This window comes from Zerene cesonia, chromosome 19 (assembly GCF_012273895.1).
Source record: "Zerene cesonia ecotype Mississippi chromosome 19, Zerene_cesonia_1.1, whole genome shotgun sequence".
In the NCBI taxonomy this organism is placed as follows: Eukaryota; Metazoa; Arthropoda; class Insecta; order Lepidoptera; family Pieridae; genus Zerene; species Zerene cesonia.
Window position 1 is genome coordinate 6,861,019 of NC_052120.1, and position 14,670 is coordinate 6,875,688.

At 30.5% G+C, this 14,670-nt stretch overlaps 1 protein-coding gene across 1 annotated transcript in view; it reads left to right on the top strand.

Moving 5' to 3' along the window:
• The first annotated feature begins 1,689 nt into the window (after positions 1 to 1,689).
• The window catches only part of LOC119834239, a 29,956-nt gene continuing 16,975 nt past the window's right edge, over positions 1,690 to 14,670 (top strand). Inside the window, exons 1-2 of the mRNA XM_038358572.1 lie at positions 1,690 to 1,834; positions 1,998 to 2,128. Coding sequence (XP_038214500.1) covers positions 2,108 to 2,128 — 21 coding nt within the window. The 5' untranslated portion in view covers positions 1,690 to 1,834; positions 1,998 to 2,107. The remainder of the gene's footprint in view (positions 1,835 to 1,997; positions 2,129 to 14,670) is intronic.

Below are 14,670 nucleotides of genomic sequence, written 5' to 3' on the forward strand. Positions count from 1 at the left end.
TCAGTATGATTTTTATTAAAGGTTTAATATAATTACATTTTTTTTTTGTAGTTTATTTAATAATCTAGAAAAGTCACACGATAATATATCAATTTAGGTTTTGAAGCAGCTTGTAATGACTTATTAGATTTCTGTTAAAATAGTGATTGAGCAGACGCAAATTATACGTAAGAAAAAACGTGTCAAATGGAATGGATTCAGGATTGTCAAAAAATATATACTGAAAAAACTTTTAATATAAAACAAAATTCACCATAACAAGCCCATTACATGATTAAGAGCATCATTTACCAATTTTCCTGTTTTACCTTGTGTACATTATTTTCGATTCAAATGCATACATCAATGCATCATGCAAATCTGAAGGCTTTTTTATTTTATAGTTTAATAATTTTATATGTTTGAAGTCATCTTCGTAATTTAAATCATTATTTGCATAATATAATGTATTATGTTTTCCGAATTATGTAAATATAATGAATTTCCGGTCTTACAAACAAGTTTTATTTGACAATTATGAAAATCATCGATCGAATTCATTTAAATTACTTTGATGCTTTCTTTAGTTTTTGCAAGGTTTTTTGTAAATACATAAGTATAAATGTAGATTTTAGCTATATGTATTTAATGCACATATGCCCAAATTTCGTATTATGCCACATAAATGATTTTATGCTAAAACTAGTAAAATTGGCAATTAAAGTTTCCTTCAAAGTTATCAAGACCTTTGGGTTAAAAATTGAATTAAATATCTTCTGGTTACGAAAATCCTAATTTTCGTATAAATCTTATATAAATAGTTCATATATTTTAAGCCCGGTTAACCGACTTTTTGTAAAAAAAAAAATCGGTGAAATTATAGGTCAACATATAAAATTCAAATAATATGTATTCACTCGGGGATATAATTTATTAAGAATTTTCAAGTCCTTAGGCCTAAAGCAAGCAAAATCAGTAAAATTTCCAGGTATTTTTAATGAATCCCAGGAAATAAACTATCTTCATACAACAACAAGCTTACCTTAAATCTCTTTCGATCCAGCTGGTCTTCCTCTTTTTATGGTGATTATTAGTTTCAAAATTATCAATTTATTAATGTTTTTCTATACAGATTTTTAAGCTTCTAAGTTACCTGTTATAGTAATCTGTACCAGGTCTGGCACATTATGATTTTTAGCCACTTCATTTCACGAAAAAAGAAAATTAAACAAAAATGATGAATCTATACATTATGTATATAATAACAAAGCTCAAAGGTTTGCTTGTTTGCTTGCCCTCAGGAAAAAATTGGGCATAATGTAATTAATTATTTTTATTACAAATTTAACTTTAAAATATTATATGATATTCGATCTATATTTTGGTTACCCATAGTTCTAAATTTATAGTAAATAGTATCAATAATTGTCTTTTAAATATTTTGTATATTTACTTTATAAAAATATTTTATTCAATTTTCCCTGAAGAGAAGTTGAGTGTATAATATACAGTATTTGATATACAAGATCGATAGTTTTCTTGACATACGTATAAATTATGAAACTTTCAGAAGACGATGATTCTTGGATAGTGGGCCGTGAGCTATATCCCATTTAAGTAAGTGAATATAAAATTTGCCTTTTTGCATGAAAACATTTGCTTGTGTGCTCACTGTCACATTTCGTGTACCGTTGCCAGTTTAAGGTGTAATCTCCGATGATAAGATGGATCAGAGCGGCATTCAGTAGCCTGGAGGTCGCCGTCTGTCCTATATAATAGGAACTCGGCACTGAAGCGCTTACAACCAGACACAATCTCACGCCGCCAACACCCGCCAACACAACAAAGCCTTACAGTACGTAAAAAGAAAATGAATTAAGAATTACGATCCAATCAGGCCGATTGCCAAGGTCGTTGCGAAATAGTTTCCACATCCCCGCGATTCGCTTTTCACGTTTGTACGTATGTTGTGAGCGGAATTGGTTACTGTACCGACTACCACCACCGTTTCGTTGCAGACCGCAGAACCCAGCTGTTCGGACTACGGAGTTAGTTTGCGCGCCCGCAGCGGACTAACAAGTTCGCTACATCCCCCAGTGATTGTGACAGTGTGATAGACCATATCAAGATGAATAGCTATTTAAAAATTGTAAGTATTTGCGCTCTTTTGTATGTAGAACGCTATTATGCACCTCCTTTCTAGATTGTACAAGCAGCAATAAAACATAAATTTTGTTAATCCTGGAGCTTGTTTGAAAATTATTATTATTATTTAGCCACTTTATACGTGTAAAAATTTATCACCTTTTTTAACTTTCTAGAACGACAAATTAATAGTTGTTAAAATTAGCGTTAATTCACGTGAGTGTGCGAAACGACAGGTTCAGTTTAGGAGCATGTGAATGTTATGTCAAATTAATAAGCTTTCCGTGTTAATTACATAACGTCACTGCGTATGTAGAACGAGAAAATTTTTAATATTAGTATTTATCTAATGGTTTATCATATCGTTTTATAATTTTTTACATCATTCATGGCACTTAAATTTCATCTTAAATTAACAATCTATTATACTTATGATTATTTTTTTTAATAATCAGTGACCCTGTGGATTTTTTATGCTTTACGAGTAATCGTGTCAAAGACAACAGGACTGAATGGAAACAGAGCACACAATAAGATATGGAACTCGTGACTTGGTGCTCGGACTGGTTATTTAGAACTAATTTCTTAATACGAGCGTCGACCATGTAATTTAATGTAATCCGGCACACTTCCTTAACTGTCCTGTCATATTGTTGTTAATAATTAGCAACGTAAATGGTCGACGATATCAATTTTAAAACTGTTGCACGATTATTTAATAATTAAACTATCGCGCGGTATTAAGGTTTTAACTGCGGACGAATCTGCGGGCAAATGCCAGAAGTTCTATAACTTATATTAGGAGTATCATTAAACTTCGATTAATGGTTTTCGTGTGAAATAGGGATAAACACACATTTTTTTAAATTTCAATTTTCTAATAGTAGCAGGATACTTAGGATTACCTAATGCATGATTTATTTCGTTAATCGATTTATTGTTTCACTCGGAATCATTAGCTACAATTAGTTAAATTACTTAATGGATATCATTCCTGAATATACGATGCAACCTCTACCGGTGTTCTTTTGTTTATTAAAGCTTGTTTATTATGATTACTTAGGTAGGTTGTTATTAAAGGTTCGAATTCAAGATGTAAAATTGTATGGAGATAATACGTATCCGGGTTTACGTTTTTTACTACCATTCAAATATTCTCCAAAGATGAAGAATATTACATAATATTGTTTTAACTAAAATGTCTTCATCGTATTTAGTTAGTTTTATAATATTGCCGCGTAACGTCTTAACCTTCTATGACATGATATGATTTATTTACTCTCTTAGATAATCATTATATGCAGCTTCCTCGTTAAGAAAGAAAGATAAACAACAAATATGAATTTTACATAATTCGGGTCATCGATTAAGTGTAAAACAAACAAAAGAACAAGATTAATTACGGCCAAGGTATAGTCGGTGTTAAAATTAAGTACCCGATGGATTCTCATTATTGCAATAATGTAGCCAGGCATGCGAGCAACTATTATTTATTCGACTTTAACATGTAATACATTGTTTTACGGGTCATTATCGTATCAAATAATAAAACACCCGAAGGTAATTTGTGGTCACTCGTACATAAGTTGCTTGATGCGTCTCGTGACCGAGATATGTATGTAAAAAGCGACCTTCGCAGTTCCGCGGCTAGTGGGTGAACGACCCATATATAAGCAATAATTACGTGAGATATTATCTTTTTATTATTGAAATTGTTCAGATGATTGCCGATTAGTAACTAATTTTCTTTAATCAAAACAAACTTGTCAAGGTGAGTTCAACAGCGCGTTAAAATAATGCAGACGAATTCAAATTATGAATAAGAATAATGCTTCCAATTAGTTTTTCAGAATGTTTACTAAAGATAACGTTTATACAATAATAATTTATGAAAAATTATATTATTCTGTACAACTCACAATAATAGACAGTGATGATGTTGGAGTAACACGACGTTGGCGGTAATTTAACTATTTTTGTAATGTTTTCAGGGATGTGAAGATTTCTGAAATTCTGAAATTCTGGTTTATGTTAAGTACCTTATATTTTTTCAGTCACTTACGAAACCACAAATTATATCATTGTATAAATACGAACATACTAAAACAACTCTAAATATTTATTTATTTACTTATCAAGATAATAATAAGTGTCCGCGAACTCAGGTGTCAAAACGTTATGCATTATAGAACCTTGTTTGTAACCATGAAAAAGATAACATTCGTTAACAATAGACAAATGGCTATTTAGAACACGCGACAATGTAGCCTTGTAAACATTACGTTGTGTGACCAAAATAATAGGAATTTAATGGACTTGACGACTCGATGTCGCAACACTTGTGTAACAGAAAGTGCATTCACGAAATATACATAGCGCGTTCACGTAGAAAGCGTTATTTACGAGTACATTTAGTGATTCACTATAAGCTACATAGTAGTGTATCAAGATGAAGAATTATTAGAAGTAAGAATTATACGCGATGCATTTAATAAGCCACCTAGTATGGTGGCTTATTAAATGCATCGCGATAAACTCAAAATTGGTTAGAATTTTAGAGATATAACATATCTCATGACAATCATATCTTATTATTGAAATATAAGAGAGAATAGAAAAGATATAATAAGGTTTTAAGAAATTTTGAAAGAATAGAAAAAATTTGACCCAGAGGCAGGATTCGAACCTGCGTTTCTTGATTGTGAAAATTTGATTTGATCACGGGGCAGGATCACGGGTGGCCGAGAGGCTAGGCGTTGCTACGGTAGGCAAGAAACGCAGGTTCGAATCCTGCCTCGTGATAAATTTTTTTCTATTCTTTCAAAATTTCTCATTTATAAAGCATTTCAATGCTATAAAACTAAAAATTAAAGGTTTTAAGATTTAACTTTGTGGTGTTCTTTCTCAGTCTCATCATCATCATCATCATTTAGTACATATATATCATAATAGTGTCGCGTTATAAAAACGGAAACGCATATATGTTATATACAGTATGGTATAATTGTTATCCTTGATTCAGTTTTATTGTTATTTATTCAGTTCGATATTTATTGTGCAATGTAATCGTTAAATGATAAAATACGAATAATTATGCAGGTTATGACGAGCAGTTATTATAAACAAACTCTTTAATATATATCATGTATTTTTTTAATGAGAGGGCTTGATCAGTTTAAGGACCATACTAAATAAGACTACATGCATAATAATTTAAGGAATTCTTTAAAATCAATTTAGTTACTCTTCTTAGTAAATTCGATATAATGCATGTTTTGAAATATATATGCTTATACTGAATATTGATTACAAGGTTCGTACTTATCATAATATCATGTCAAATAAACTCAACTCTTTATGCGGATTTGTCCATAAACAACATTTGGAAATCCTCGAATATTTTTAAATAATATCAAGTAACTGCGACAAGTGGTGATTTAGTATTTTTTCACCAAAATTTGATTAAAATAAGCCATTTAAATAACCCCGGCATGCAAATTGAATGTTATTGTTTTTTTTTCGCTGTCCATTTAAGAACAATGGTTTCATTGACACCACGTAATCATGAATGGGTGAATTTCTCAACGTACACTTCCTTTTCTCAATTCTCACCACTGGCCTCACTCGTATAGGAGTCAAGGCAAATGGTCACTATCCACGTTAATGTCAATTGAGGCCTTGTCATTGGATAGGTATTTACATAAGCTGTGACCTTACGTGATCCATACATTTTTACGCACAAATATCTTAGTTAACGGGATGTGTACGCTAATTTTATATGGAACTAATATAATATATTATTCGAGGCTTTGCAGAGACACTGTTTTGAGGAAAGGAAGTGAATTAATTACGATGAGAGACTTTAAACTGCGACATGCCATGGTCGTATTTAATGACCACTTAGTTTGGTGTTTTACTGATTTATTTAATAGCTGTTTAAAAGTTTAAACTCGTTTACAGTTCGATGTTATAAGTTTAGCCATCAAATTAAACTGAAATAAACATTGTATAAATTATTAAACACATTAAAATTAGCGTATTTATTTACGTATATTTAACCATAATTTATCATCTAAATTTACTTCTAAATAATAAATAAGAATAACATGAAAATAAATTACACCTACAAAAATACTGAAATATTTGAGATTTCTATTGATACATGTGATAAAACACAATAATAGCTAATATAAATATTCTAAAGTAGTTTGAACAAATTTTTATGTACTGGTTGGTTGGTAGTCTACTCCATTAATCTTATTTGTCTCCCAATAAGCTAATTCTGTATCCCCATTGTCCCAATGCTGGCAACATATTAGCAGAGACCTCTGCAAATACTTATTTGTTAGTGATTTTCGCTTCCCATCGCGAACCGCCAGATCGATTAGCTGTGCCAAAAAAAAAACATTGTAATAAATCGCTTGAGAAAATAGTTATCAAAGTAATATTTATCGCGGAAGGCGGAAGTTCAAGACCGGTTCTCGGACACACGCGCGACGTATGAGATCGAGTATGTTAATATGCGTCTACGCAGGTTTTGGTAAACGAGCGACAATAGATAAGATTAAAGCTTAATATACATTTTTCCAAAAACATAGATTCGTATTTAGTAGGGTGTTCAATATAATGTTATAAAATCATTATCATTTATAAATATTCCTTCAAACAACCAGACACTACAGTTTATCTGATAACTGATAAGAAAAGTGGTTAGTATATAATATAGAAAAGAATATAAAAATGTACAAAGTATCAGATATATACATTTATACATTGTATAAAGATTTAAAACAAAATGTGTTAATTTATCTTCTTACTAAATACAAAAAGCGATTTAATTCAGAAACGAGATATTATATTTATTAGCGCGGCAAGTTGTGTAATTATTTTCGAAATTAATTTAAATGTATAATTTGATTCCTATAATTCATTGCTGATTTCCTGTAAGAATTGTTATTTTATTTCATAGCTGGTGCTTCCCATGTTTTAAAAATTATTATTGTGTCTTTAATACTTTACGTGGGAAATTTGACTTAATATAATAGTCATGCGACATATAGTCGCAAGTGTGCGTTGTTCTAGTAATGCGCCCGCCTTAGGGCATGGCTTCCCGCTAGCTCGGCGCGTAATATATTATAGCCATTCACGGCACATGTGCACTTGCAGTTATGACCGATACATGTTATGTAATTCAATTCGAGGATTACAAGAACATCCGCGTTTTTGATTCCCTTTAATTAGAGTTACGATTTCTTGTGGTTTGTTTACGTTTTATACACAGGGATCTAACATCATACAAGTTTAAGATTCCAACTATATTTAACTAATGTTATATTATTAGTGTAGACTAATTAGTAATTATATTGGATATTTGAAAGGGGAAAATCCATTTGTTTCCGAGTATAATTGTATGACTACAGGCTAGTTTTGATTTATCTGGCATTACCCGGGCGCAGCAGCTAGCTATAAATATTTATAATGAATACACATTGCACAGATAAACAATTTCGTGATACATACAGAACATAAAAAAAAAATCACAACAAAAGAAATATACAATCATCTACGCTAATCACTGAACAAAGTGGACTTGTCAATGTTGTCACCTACATAGCGAAGGTTGACCCTACATTTAAGTACTTTATTACCACACAACTATCAGTTACCGCCGCACCTTACATATTTAAACCCAACTCCACCATTATACGTGAGCTGCACACTCCTGTCCTTACTATCCACTCTGAAATGTATTGAAAGCGATCAAGGCCAAACGGTGACCCCCAAGTGTAGTCAAATAAAAAATTACGTTTTCTTTCCTACTTAATCAGATTACTATCTAAATATAAGTTATCAACTCGAAGCATAAATTCGATATAATTGCTCTTGTTTGATACGCTGCAATTTAATTTCGCACCGGTCGTATATTACTCGACTTACCGATAAATTTTATCGGTGTTTATTGAATCGTTCTTTTGTTACATTTTCCTTATAGTTGTTACACTTTTCGAGGGAAAAATACAAATGAGTTTATAAGGGTTTAAATTTAGTCAGAGCTTTAGAATATTATATTATATATAAACTAAATATTTTTTTAACAATTCTATTCAGATTGTTATCTAGTAATAAGTTTTAGAGACAATCAAAATGCTCAAACACATATACCCATAACTTACTTAAGTCGTATCAAATAAATTATTTCGGAATTTATGTTTAACTGTACAATTAATCACACCTATTAATTGCAAGGACGTTGACCATACTTGAAGCATATTTTATTGCAGCCGTTAATAAGTGGTGCCTTTGTTATAAAATTGAGAGTTTTTGTATCACGTTAGTGACTCTATTGTTTCGAAATTTCTTGTATTAAATTACATTCGAAGAAATGTTTCTTTAAATAGGGATCAATTATTAATTTTATGTTTACATATTTCTAATTAGTAAAAATGTAGAATAACAAGTAATAAATATAGCGCAGTATGGCCACTAAGCCTTAGATAATTATTTTTAACTAAACCGCCTCGAAATTGTCAGGACTAGATCATATGACCACCAAACAGGCACCAACTTTCGCATGAAAAAGAATTATAAAAATCGGTTCACCAGTAAAAGGTTATATGGTAAGAAACAAAAAAAAAAATTCTTCCGTATGGATCATCCTTTTTTTGAAGTCGGTTGATATAATAATGACCGCGCCATGGGAAGGATGAAGCAAAAGGGTTGTTGCTTTTTTATTTACACATGTGACTTCTGTAGTGATGAATTAATTAAATTAAAAAATAAGTTTATCATATAAAAGTTAAATATTGAAATAAACTACACATCAAATGATTTGTATTGTAATTTTCCTAACTTATTACATAGGTACGTAAATTAATATTATATATTGTGATCGATCTTTTATAATTATAATAACATAAATTTTTATTAGTAATTATAGAAGGCACTGGAACCTTTAATTTAATTTTATAAACGTTTCAATACGAGACTCAAACTTGACCCACTTATGTTCATAATGATATAATTGTTATTCTGCGGAAATCCGGTGTAAATGATAAAGCGTATGGGATAGGTATAAATGCTTATTAATTGTGTATATGTAAATGGTAATAAATAATTGATATAAATATGTTAGAAACAATTTCATTTTAAAACTAGTATTGATTGTAATACGTAAGCGATAACTTAAAGTTTACGATGACGGACCGATAGCACAGATTACAAAGTAGTAATGCGATAATAAAATAGTTTATTATTCTATTAATGCATTTGTTGTAAAATTGCACATAACAGATATTATGGACGACTTTATAAATCTAATTAAAATTAAATATATGCCAACTTAGTTTAGGCCATACTTCCGATCGATTAAAATTTTGGCATATGTATAAATTTTGACCCATTGATATGAATATTACAATCAAAATACCCGCAAGTTATAAAAAATACACAGGTAAATTGCTGCAAGAGTGTTGGCGTGGCAGCATCGGATTAGAAGCTGTCAATTGCTTATGAAAAACAGTGAAATGAAGCGTAAGAAAAGTAGTTGATTAGTAGTAGAGGCGTTCTAGCAGTCCCCAGCTTCGTCTGTTGTTCATCCGTAGTTTACAGCACTCAGGGTTCACATATCCAACAGTGAGAATTTTTTAATTCTGTCCAGTAGATCGTTCTAACAAACTCTTCAACTTTATTAAGAGATATAGACATAGATTTATGGCTGCAAGATGCATGTAACAAATGAACTTAAATATTTCTTCACGATTCAAGATATATTTATTATAATGTATCTTTGAGTCACTACTCACTTCGCACAGCGTTTTAAATACCAATGTCCATTGTAATAGCCATTTCTCTGTCGGTTTTGCAAGCGGTTACAGCTTCCTATGTAGGTACACTGAGTTGAATATTTAATAGGTAATTTTGTAACAGTAAATATCGGTTGTACGCGTTTTATCACCTGTCCGAGAATGATCTTATTCTGTGCGTATAATTTTGATTGTGAAGCCTACTTCTATAAACTTTTATTTAAGTTTGAAATTATACGTAGATAATAAAAATTATATAATATTATTATATATTCGGAAGGGCTCTGTAAATTGTCTTTTAGTTAGATTTGATTCTTTGACATTTTATAAGCATACAGTAACACGAACTAAGCATCTAAAACATAAATTCATTAATTTACCACCGCACGTAACTAAAGTCTGCTGACTGGTTGTGCGTATAGTATTATATTATCTGTGGTTGTGCTTTTTGATATTCAAAAGAAGGTACGCCTAAAATGAATTTGTGTGTTGAGTTAAAATATACTTTATATCAATTTTTGCAAATTATTAAGGATATATAATGTTTCTGCAATACGCGGTTATTCGTGATTCCCAATTATTTACATTGCCAATTTCTCTCTGATTTTAAAATGATGTCACACAATAAAAGAGCTACTCCAACAAGTACTGAACATTGTTTCAATAAACTGTATTTAAGTATGTTATAATTTGTTACTTACTATCCTTGTTAGATCTTTATGCTGACATTTCGAAACGAGTTATGTTAATAAACTGCTCTGATTAGAAATCTTTTGTACCAACATCACTCTTTACTGAGGTAATAATATTTAATAAGCACATTGTAAAGAGAATATATACTTTATTACGATATTTTACGATCCAATATTTCAAAACTGTTCTGACTAATTAATTACTTAGGTAGGTACTATCTAATTGCAAATAACACTGTCCTATAATTATAATGTTTGTATGTAAAATTAGTGCATTAATTTATTAATTTTACTGTATCTTAATGTGTTAGACTAAGCTAATATTAGCGAAATAGTAGAGTGGCTCATCAATTATTTATTTTTTTTTTCTTAAGACATGGTTTCATTCTCAAGAAATAATAATTTTCAAGGGGCGATCTATATTTGAAATTTCTATTTAACTGCATTTTTATACGTGAAAAATGTAGAGAATTCAATAGGCTATATCCGTCCTGGTCGGCATGTAGCAATATGCACGGTTGATTCGGTTTCCACACATGTATGACCGCGTAATGGACGATGCGTTTGTGGCATATATAACTGTGGCCTTTTTCCGATTGGGATCACGAGATATGAATGTTTTTGGCGCATTCACAATCTTGTTATGTCTGTTCATCCATATGAGATTTAGGCGTGCTTTCCTTTGAATAAATAGTTTTATAGTTTTAAAAAACAGCAATTTGATCTGCATAAATAATAAAAAATGTCTTATCCAAGTATCATAAAATTGAATTTCTTCAACTTTTATTAGTGTAACGTTAGTGAAGGGTATAAACAGTAGGCAGTTTCAAATCAATTGTACTATACGGAAAGTAATATTATGATATAGATTCGTTTTCATTTCTTCAAAGATTTCTCGATTTTTGTATTTCCGATGTAACGTGTAGGGCTATCGATGTTTGTTAATTCTACTATGCTGCGGCATAATTTCGCAAAACTTAAGCGTGCCTTTCACGTGTATAAGATAAAGCCAATCGCCTCGCTTTTGTTTCAAACGAGATTTTGTTCTTCGAGACATTCTATTCGAGATCGGATAGTGATAGTATCGTGACATATACATTTCGATACATTAACTATAGCTGAAGGTACATTTAATCTCGCTGTTGGAAACTATTCATGATCTGCTTATTAATTAGAACAATGATACTTTTCGAAAATAGGAGAAATCTGTATAATGAAACACATTATAAACTAAATACCTAATATTAGATATTGTGATTTCTTTATCGTCTTTGTTTCTACGTTTCTAAAATGTTGATAATTTTGTCAAATACTCTATGTAGTTTTGAAATGCTCTTGTGATCTGATAATATACAATTAAATTTATTATTAGAATTTAAAAATTAACCCCTTATGCCAACAACCCAACATTATTTTTCTTCGCCAATTGTTTTATATAAACCTTTACATATAGTTTTCTCACATAGTCACTGCATATTTTTAGGGCTTGCTATCATTCTTCACATTGAGGTTGAGGAATATATTATAGAAAGAATAACATAATAAGGCATTAGAGTCCTTTAAAGTTTTGCAACAATGAGATTTAAGTGCGTGACTGTGTTTACGAGGCGAGTGTTAGGATTCAGACGTCGTAGCTGTCCTTGTCGGGATGGATATCATGGAGAATGTACGGTGTAGAATTTATGAAAATGATTACTTAACAAAACCTTGTTCTAGTAAAGGCCTTAACAAGCGCACTATCATCTCGTTATGAGAAACCGGATCACAATGTATTGTACTATAATAAATCGTTATAATGGTTTTTTTCTTATTTTTCGTATTTTTATAATAATAACACGAAAGTTTGTGTCAATGTATTAAAGTAATATCAACTGGTGCTTCAGTCAGCCTTTAAAATAGGATAAGCTAGATTCTAGTCTTCTGTTATCGGCCTATCTAGAAAGCGAAGTTAAAGTTCAAATGTGATATTTAAAATAAAAATAAGTTTTAATATATTGTCTTTATGTCCTGGATATTTCTGGACTAAAATTTAGCCCAAGTCATTCCTGAATACTGTAGCATTCTGTTACCCAAATAATTTTCATGATCGGATCAGTATTTCCTAACATTACAACCCTACAAACATAAAAAATTAATAAACTTTACCTCTACATAATATATGTATAAATTAGACATTGAAATGTTAATAAACATTCCCCGTATTATGCACATTTCATATTGACTTATATAGCACGCTATGCAAATGTTAATTAAATATTACGCCATTATTAAATCCTTTAAAATATTATTGCATATAAAACATTATACCTATAGGTAGATTACACCCACGGAGGTAGAATTGTAAGTTCTACGATATGCTCTAGTCTGGAAAGTTTCAACTGATACTAATGAAACTCGTAGGCAAGGTATGAAACTAGATTCCTATTGATATAATAACTTTGGTAGCTTGATAGAATTCAAGATATTGAAATGTTGCATGGGCTTTATGTAAACAAAAAACTAATGTGTTCCCGAGGATTACATAAATTGCATTCAAATCTGTGCATATGTTTAGGTGTGAAGGAGAGACAGACATATATACACATAGATTTATTTTCGCTTTTATCACTAAGAAAATAAAATTGAAATTCATAAAAAATATGTAAATGAATTGAAAATAATGGTTCTGTTATGCTTAGTTTTGCTACCATTTTCTATATAAAACACTGATATTTTAATAAAATTTACTACTCAAATGTTTTTATCTATATCTAACGCATAAACGCTACTGGACGATTTCAAAAATTCTTTCGCAATAAGAAAGCGGCATTTACATTGAAAGATTATATATATATACCACGGCTATAATATTATATATACCACGGGCAAAGCCGCGGCAGACCGGTAGTCTATTTTAAAACATACTTCATACCGAATGCATTAATTAAAGTGATGTTAATTATCTTTACTTAATACTTAAGCCGTCCTGTTTATGCCACAGAGAATATCCGCCTTTAATAACTTTGTGTGGAAACAAAGTTGACATTATCTTAATCAAGTAATTTAGAGACCAAAGACCGATTAAAAAAAAAACATCCCAAGTTTGCAACAATATTTGATCGAGCAATTCACTTTCTGACAAATCTTTGTCGATAACCAATCTAAGAATTCTTTTGGTATTGAGATGCAGATTGTCAATCCAAAAGTATAGATAAACTAGCTGCACCCCGTGGTTTCACCCACGTAAGTCCGTATCCCGTAGGAATATCAGGATAAAAAGTTGCCTATATGTTATTCCAGTTGTTCAGCTATTTACGTACCAAATTTCATTGCAATCTAATCAAATCTAATTAACTATATACCAATTATCAATATTATGGTAAAAATTCAAGAGCGAAGCAGAAAAAGTGTTCCTGGAAGACGGTTTAAAAATCGGGAGGCTTTATCAATAACGCAACATTTTTGAGTATACATATAAATTAATATAAAAAGCCTCAAGATAATAGCAACTGTCGGTAATTTCCACAGCCATATTGTTCTAGAAGCCATTAGATTATATAATGTTTCTATTGTTCGCTTATGTCCTTTTCGATGAATTTATCTAACAGTGAATGTATGATAATGGTTAGCATTAATTTTTTTAAAAAAGAAAAATGTGAGACAGCAAATATTTAGCTTGTCCACAGATAACATAATATCTAGTATATTACCTTTAATAATACTAAATTTTGCATTATATATAGTTCACAGTGCTTTAAATTATCTACATAATTAGCGCATTAGACCTCAGGCCCGTAAATATTAATTGATTGGCTAATTAGTATTAATAATATTTTACAACGCACAACCCAATTCATAATAGGGTAAATAAGTTATGCAAAAAGCACGTAAAGTAATCTATGCCACCTAAGTAATAAACTTTGTTAACTAGGTAATAGAAATAGGTAACATGATTATACAATATCCAAGTATATATTATATATAAGTATATATTATATATAAGTATATACTTAGTCTGGCCATAAATACTGTTACACTTAATTATAAAAAAATATTACATTTGAATTTCGAAT